Below are 8,795 nucleotides of genomic sequence, written 5' to 3'. Positions count from 1 at the left end.
AGAGAGAGAGAGAGAGAGAGAGACAGAGAGAGAGACAGAGAGAGAGAGAGAGAGAGAGAGAGACACAGAGAGAGAGAGAGAGAGACACAGAGAGAGAGAGAGAGAGAGACACATTGTTACAACACTGTATATTTTTGCACATTGTTACAACACTGTATATCGACATAATATGACATTTGAAATGTCTTTATTCTTTTGGAACTGTTAATATTTATTGTTTATTTCACTTTTGTTTACTATCTACTTCACTTGCTTTGGCAATGTTAACATACATTTGCCATGCCAATAAAGCACTTAAATTGAAATTGAAATTGGAGAGAGAGAGAGAGAGAGAGAGAGAGAGAGAGAGAGAGAGAGAGAGAGAGAGAGAGAAACAGTTAGGAAATATGTGTGTGTATGTGTGTGTGTGTGTGTAAGTGAGTGTGTGTGTGTGTGTGTGTGTGTGTGTGTGTGTGTGTGTGTGTGTGTGTGCGTGCTTGCGTGTTTGGGGTGGGTGGTTGTTTATGATTTATAAGAACAGCATGTTATAATGAAAGTGGAAGTTCATTTTCCATGACATATTTAGATTGAGACGTAGAGGGGGGGCTCCCAGGCTTACTCGGAGGCATACATTCCTCCGAGTTTAGGTATTTGTTTGAGTCATGAGAGATTTCCTATAAAAGTACCTATAAAATGATCTATAAAAGTCCCTACTACTGCTTCTACCCTTCTCCACTCAGTCAGAGGAGAGGTCAAGGACAGGTCCATAGATTCATGTCAGAGTGAAAAGAAGTATACAAATATACAGAAAAAAAATATTCCAAAACATGCATCTTGTATGCGACAAGGTACTAAAGTAATACTGTAAAAAAAAAATATATATATATATATATGGCAAAGGAATACACTTTTTGTCCTAAATGCAAAGCCTTATGTTTGGGGCAAATCCAACACAACACATCACTGATTAACTTCCTCCTTATTTTCAAGCATGGTGGTGGCTGCATCATGGTATGGGTATGCTTGACAATACTGAGGAGTTTTTCAGGATAAAAAGAAACGGGATGGAGCTAAGCACAGGAAAAATCCTAGAGGAAAACCTGGTTCAGTCTGCTTTACAGCAGACACTGGGAGAGGAATTCACCTTTCAACAGGACAATAACCTAAAACACAAGGCCACATATACACTGGAGTTGCTTACCAAGAAGACAATGAATGTTCCTGAGTGGCCAAGTTTTTATTTAATTTTGTATTTAACCTTTATTTAACCAGGTAAGTTACAGTTTTGACTTGAATCTGCTTGAAAATCTATGGCAAGACATGAAAACTGCAGTCTAGTCATGATCCCCAACATCTTGACAGAGCTTGAAGAATTATGAAAAGAATAATGGGCTAATATTGTACAATCCAGGTGTGGAAAACTCTTAGAGACTTACCCAAGAAGACTCCCAGCTGTAATCGCTGCCAAAGGTGTTTCTAACATGTATTGACTCAGGGGGTTGAATGTTTATACAATGACTATATTTTAGTTATAAAATAAACAAATTCTTCCACTTTGTAACACAATAAAATGTATGAATACTTTTGCAAGTCTCTGTATATATGCCGCTTTTACTGATTAGTCCTTGTCTTTTTTGTCTATGTATTTTTGGGGACTTGCGGTTTCTCTATGAATCTATTGATACGTCTATTATAGAAGACAGAGATCACGTGGTTTACAAGAAATACAGCGGGTTGCTGGCTTGAGCTATTTCCACAATTCCCCGGCACGGGTAAATATCCGACTTCAATTCGTTTGAGTGCCTTCTTGTATTATAGTTTTGCTAAATTCTTATCCTATTATTATTCATTGAGCTTTTATTTTTGTGTTGTTTTATTGTGCTGTTTTATTCACTTAGATGCATTGTGTGTAGTGAACCCGTAATCAAGCATTTTGTTGCACCGTGTACTCTACGTATATCTCACGAGTAACAAAAGCGAAAGTGCACAGTTTCACAGAAACCATAGCCCTTCTCATAAGCGCTATATATAAATGTAGTTTTGTTTCTCGGTAATCGAGGTGTCACTCGTATAGCCAGAGGCAGGACTGCTACATAAAGTGGCGCAACAGACATGATAACAGAAACTCGTCCCTCTTGCTACTGCTGCGGCCAAAACCAAACTGACAGCTGTTGGTCCGGCGGATGATGAAGGAGGTGAGGTTAGAGAATCCCATTTACAGCAGCATTAATGGTCCAATTTGGTTCACCGAAGGAGGCCGGGAATCCTTACGGGCACGGTGCAACCGAACTAACCGCTCAGGTAAGTAAAACATACTCGAACGTATAGTGGGGACGTCTAACGTTCAGCCTGCTGCATAGACCACACGGAGCCTCTAGTAGTCAAGAGCGCCTGGTTAAATTGGGTCTAAATGGTTAAACTAGTGAGAAATGTGATTATAGAAAATATCTGTGAGTTTGCTTAATTTACCATCGTCGTAAAGTAAGATATTGAATTATTTTGCCATATCTAATTCATGTATTTTACGCTACTCTCCATGGTGGGGACAGTAGGCAATTTTACCTCAGATTGGTGATGTTAGTATAAACGTTTATAGTCAACGACACAAGATCATTTGCTTAAAACGGATCAATATATTTGGTTTTGTACTGTTGAGTTTGCTCTAGGACTCTTTCTCAAATGCCGCGGATAATCGGACCGATATCTATAAAAGTCGCTGGTTCACACCAATACACGGACTTAAATTAGGCAGGGCAAACCCGTTTTGGTGATTTCTGGTATATCCAAATCAATCAGTCAAAGCACGTTTTCTGGACTCGTTCAGCAGTTTTTACCTGATTAAGTACAATACCATTGGAAATTAATGTTCCATTTATATTTCTAAAACGTACATTTAAATAAATTATGTTGTTGCTTCCTGTTGACACACATTTATAAATATCCCAGTCTCAAAACAGTTTTAAAGTGTCCAAATCAATAACAGTTTGTGATACACTACCAGTCCAAAGTTTTAGAACACCTACTCATTCAAAAAACATTTTTTTTTGCTCTGCAGCGCATCACTGTGACGTCACAATAGGCTCAACCAATCACCTCACCTAACTCATAAATATTAATGACTGCCTCCGGCTATCCAACGAAAGGGAATTTCCCATACGGGACGCTAGTTGTTGCGTGGAGGATGTTGCATGGAGGATAACAAACGCCGGGGTAGCAAGCGAGCGAGTCCATTTTCAACAGTTGCTACCACAGAATTTGAACATATTTTATGGAAAAGAGATGCTGTATGTTTCTGAACGCTGTTTCGTTGTTGACAATATGACTGAGCGTCAAAAGATTACCATTCGATTTGAGCAGGGCGCGCCCCCCTCAACGGCTTCACCCAGTCGTGTGACGGGCCATAACCCAGTTCAACCCGGGGCAGCTTAATCAAATTCCCTCGTTAAAAACATGTATACATATTCCATTGGTTAGTACAATGTAATATGTGTGATTAAATCACAAGTTATTAGTCAGTCTATGTTCAAAAAAATGGGTCAGATTTCTCCAACTCATTTAACCAATCACATCATGTTGGTTAAATGAGGCTTTTAACAATAAAAAAAGCTATTTTGACAACTTCCACTGTCCTCCAACATTACTACATGCATTGAAACAATCAATTGTGTGTTTGTGTGTCCACCTCAGGTTCTGAATACTTTAGAAGACACTACATACTATTGCTATTGGTAGTAGTGGGGTGGACTGTGGCTATCATAAGTCTGATTGCCCAGAAACACAATCAAATTGCACAGAGACAGCAGTCAAATGATGAAACCTGTGCGGCAGAGAGGGAAAAGATTAAGAGCCTGAAATCAGAGAACTACAGCGTTCTTCTAAATATGATTTTAAAGCAGGGTGAGTTCTGCTCTTTACTCAGCACCACACCTAAACATCTTACCACACACCATCCTACCAACTCACCATCTCACCATCCTACCACACACCATCCTACCAACTCACCATCTCACCATCCTACCACACACCATCCTACCAACTCACCATCTCACCATCCTACCACACACCATCCTACCAACTCACCATCTCACCATCCTACCACACACCATCCTACCAACTCATCATCTCACCATCCTACCACACATCATCCTACCAACTCACCATCTCACCATCCTACCACACACCATCCTACCAACTCACCATCTCACCATCTTACCACACACCATCCTACCAACTCACCATCTCACCATCTTACCACACACCATCCTACCAACTCACCATCTCACCATCCTACCACACACCATCCTACCAACTCACCATCTCACCATCTTACCACACACCATCCTACCAACTCACCATCTCACCATCCTACCACACACCATCCTACCAACTCACCATCTCACCATCCTACCACACACCATCCTACCAACTCACCATCCTACCACACACCATCTCACCATCCTACCACACACCATCCTACCAACTCACCATCCTACCAACTCACCATCTCACCATCCTACCACACACCATCCTACCAACTCACCATCCTACCAACTCACCATCTCACCATCCTACCTCACACCATCTCACCATCCTACCACACACCATCCTACCAACTCACCATCCTACCAACTCACCATCTCACCATCCTACCACACACCATCTCACCATCCTACCACACACCATCCTACCAACTCACCATCCTACCAACTCACCATCTCACCATCCTACCACACACCATCTCACCATCCTACCACACACCATCCTACCAACTCACCATCCTACCAACTCACCATCTCACCATCCTACCACACACCATCTCACCATCCTACCACACACCATCCTACCAACTCACCATCCTACCAACTCACCATCTCACCATCCTACCACACACCATCTCACCATCCTACCACACACCATCCTACCAACTCACCATCCTACCAACTCACCATCTCACCATCCTACCACACACCATCTCACCATCCTACCACACACCATCCTACCAACTCACCATCTCACCATCTTACCACACACCATCCTACCAACTCACCATCTCACCATCCTACAACACACCATCCTACCAACTCACCATCTCACCATCCTACCACACACCATCCTACCAACTCACCATCCTACCACACACCATCTCACCATCCTACCACACACCATCCTACCAACTCACCATCCTACCAACTCACCATCTCACCATCCTACCACACACCATCCTACCAACTCACCATCCTACCAACTCACCATCCTACCACACACCATCTCACCATCCTACCACACACCATCCTACCAACTCACCATCCTACCAACTCACCATCTCACCATCCTACCACACACCATCTCACCATCCTAACACACACCATCCTACCAACTCACCATCCTACCAACTCACCATCTCACCATCCTACCACACACCATCTCACCATCCTACCACACACCATCCTACCAACTCACCATCCTACCAACTCACCATCTCACCATCCTACCACACACCATCTCACCATCCTACCACACACCATCCTACCAACTCACCATCCTACCAACTCACCATCTCACCATCCTACCACACACCATCTCACCATCCTACCACACACCATCCTACCAACTCACCATCCTACCAACTCACCATCTCACCATCCTACCACACACCATCTCACCATCCTACCACACACCATCCTACCAACTCACCATCCTACCAACTCACCATCTCACCATCCTACCACACACCATCTCACCATCCTACCACACACCATCCTACCAACTCACCATCCTACCAACTCACCATCTCACCATCCTACCACACACCATCTCACCATCCTACCACACACCATCCTACCAACTCACCATCCTACCAACTCACCATCTCACCATCCTACCACACACCATCTCACCATCCTACCACACACCATCCTACCAACTCACCATCTCACCATCCTACCACACACCATCCTACCACACACCATCCTACCACACACCATCCTACCAACTCACCATCCTACCAACTCACCATCTCACCATCCTACCACACACCATCTCACCATCCTACCACACACCATCCTACCAACTCACCATCCTACCAACTCACCATCTCACCATCCTACCACACACCATCTCACCATCCTACCACACACCATCCTACCAACTCACCATCCTACCAACTCACCATCTCACCATCCTACCACACACCATCTCACCATCCTACCACACACCATCCTACCAACTCACCATCCTACCAACTCACCATCTCACCATCCTACCACACACCATCTCACCATCCTACCACACACCATCCTACCAACTCACCATCTCACCATCCTACCACACACCATCCTACCACACACCATCCTACCACACACCATCCTACCAACTCACCATCCTACCAACTCACCATCTCACCATCCTACCACACACCATCCTACCAACTCACCATCCTACCAACTCACCATCTCACCATCCTACCACACACCATCCTACCAACTCACCATCTCACCATCCTACCACACACCATCCTACCACACACACCATCCTACCAACTCACCATCCTACCACACACCATCCTACCAACTCACCATCTCACCATCCTACCACACACCATCCTACCACACACCATCCTACCACACACCATCCTACCATCTCACCATCCTACCACACACCATCCTACCATCTCACCATCCTACCACACACCATCCTACCAACTCACCATCTCACAACCTCCAGTGTAGCTTTGTCAATAGTTTGTATTTCAGAAAGATCTGATCTGCCTTTTTATTGATCATAATTTGATCATAATTACATGAACTTGAACTATATGACTACGGTATATTATTATAATGTTCACTGTATTATAAAATTGTATTTCATGATCACTTTTTTTGTATTTGTATAATTTGTCATGTTTGTTTTGGTATATTTGTGACAAACAAGTGACAGCCCTTCTGCTCTCTACTCTCTATCTAATGTGTCTTCAGAAGGGTGGAAGTATATCAACTCCAGTCTATACTACATCTCTACTGAGACTAAGTCCTGGGATGAGAGCAGACCTTACTGCCAACGGAGGGGATTGGACCTGGTGATCATAAACAGCGAAGAGGAACAGGTGTGTACGGTGTGTGTTTTGTCTGTGTGCGGGCGTGCCTGCATGTGTTGACCGAGCTTCAGGCAGAGAGATCAAATTCTAAGAGGTCAAAACATGGAGAGAAAAAACAATGTATGATTCTACCATTTATGTTATTCTACATCAATAGGCCTTCCTCCTTGAAGTGGTCAGTGCCAGGAAATTGGACGGAGTCTGGATTGGTTTGTCTCGTAACGATACAAAGGAGATGTCAACACGGAAAGACATTTCATCTTCGAACAAAAAGTACGATCGAGATTTGAACATTTTTGTGGGGGGGCATGAAGAGATCCAGAATGTTTCTGAACTGAGCTGCTAATAATCATTCCCTGTTTCTTCTCATAGGGTCAAGAGAGGTGCAGGGTCAGAAGGCGGTCAGGCAGAGGACTGTGCTAAGCTGAGAGCATATGAGACGCCTGCAGTGAAAGAATTAACAGGTGGACAATGTGGGACACAAAAATACTGTATTTGTGAAAAAGACCTGATGTAAAACCAAATGTAAAATACAATGTAAACAAGAGAAAATATGTAAAACATTGGACTTTAACTTGTTCTTATGAAAGGATTATACTCTTTTTTTTATTTTTTTATTTTTTTATGGAGGGACCAACTGCTAGCTTCAACTCTTCTTGCTGTGACATCCACAAACACCTAGTTGGTTTTAGCCATTTTTCACCCATTCCACCCTTCCATGTTGTTTCATCTGGGCTCTTACTTTGTGCACGGTCTCCTCAGACACCTTGTTGACGTAGTTGATGTAGGATCAGGTTATGTAAAAACACAGTGTAAAACACAATGTAAGAGCTATTTACCTCCCTGTTCATTGTACATTTGATGTATTTGAATACTGTTTTATGTCATGCTTAACTAGTGTTATTTAATCAAATTAATGTCGTTTTTCTTTTTTTTGTATCCCCCCCAAAAAGTTGTTAATCGTATTTTTTTTAAAGTGAAATTATTATTTTTATATAATTTTGTATGTCTGCACTTAAGTCATTAAAATACTTGGATTTAAAATATTACACTGGGGCATACATTTTCTCTCTGAACCATCACAGTGTGCGAACACGGGGATGTTCCATACGCCTACAGCATGGTATCTGCCTGTGGAGAGTACCTGTATCTGTGTCGATTGACAGTGATGACGTGCTCCGTGGTGTTGCGGAGGGTCTTGCCGTTGTAAGCCCAGGACAGAGTGCCAGGTCTGGGGTAGGACTCCAACTCTACCCTGAGGCTTAGGCTCTCCCCTTCTCTGACAGCAAACTGGCTAGGCCGGGAGTCACCCAGCATACTGATGAAGCCTCGCTCTGGAGGGAACAAACACACTCACAGGGTTAGACAGGGTTAGACAGGGTTAGACAGGGTTACACTGGGTTAGACTGGGTTAGACAGGGTTAGACAGGGTTACACTGTGTTACACTGGATTAGACAGGGTTACACTGGGTTACACTGGGTTAGACAGGGTTACACTGGGTTAGACAGGATTAGACAGGGTTACACTGGGTTAGACTGGGTTAGACAGGGTTAGACAGGGTTACACTGTGTTACACTGGATTAGACAGGGTTACACTGGGTTACACTGGGTTAGACAGGGTTACACTGGGTTAGACAGGATTACACTGGGTTAGACAGGATTACACTGGGTTAGACAGGATTACACTGGGTTAGACAGGATTACACTGGGTTAGACAGGGTT

The 8,795-nt window shown here is 43.4% G+C and overlaps 2 protein-coding genes across 2 annotated transcripts in view; one reads left to right on the top strand and one right to left on the bottom strand.

The window, feature by feature from the left end:
• Positions 1-2,119: 2,119 nt before the first annotated feature.
• Positions 2,120-8,009, top strand: LOC311121077 (C-type lectin domain family 7 member A-like). The gene is made up of 5 exons (XM_084195609.1): positions 2,120-2,280; positions 3,667-3,876; positions 6,954-7,081; positions 7,230-7,345; positions 7,445-8,009. The coding sequence occupies exons 1-5, from the start codon at positions 2,163-2,165 to the stop codon at positions 7,587-7,589; spliced, it is 717 nt and encodes a 238-aa protein (XP_084051735.1). The 5' UTR covers positions 2,120-2,162; the 3' UTR covers positions 7,590-8,009.
• A 176-nt stretch (positions 8,010-8,185) lies between these two features.
• The window catches only part of LOC311121076 (mast/stem cell growth factor receptor kita-like), a gene marked incomplete at both ends in the record, with an annotated part of 17,367 nt that continues 16,757 nt past the window's right edge, over positions 8,186-8,795 (bottom strand). The window contains one exon of the mRNA XM_084195608.1: positions 8,186-8,406. Within this exon, the coding sequence (XP_084051734.1) occupies positions 8,186-8,406 (221 nt within the window). The remainder of the gene's footprint in view (positions 8,407-8,795) is intronic.

The sequence above is a fragment of the Coregonus lavaretus genome (genome assembly GCF_964263955.1).
Source record: "Coregonus lavaretus genome assembly, contig: HAP1_SCAFFOLD_7509, whole genome shotgun sequence".
Classification (NCBI taxonomy): domain Eukaryota; kingdom Metazoa; phylum Chordata; class Actinopteri; order Salmoniformes; family Salmonidae; genus Coregonus; species Coregonus lavaretus.
The sequence above is the reverse complement of the archived record's forward strand: the minus strand, read 5'-3'. Positions and strand labels throughout refer to the sequence as shown.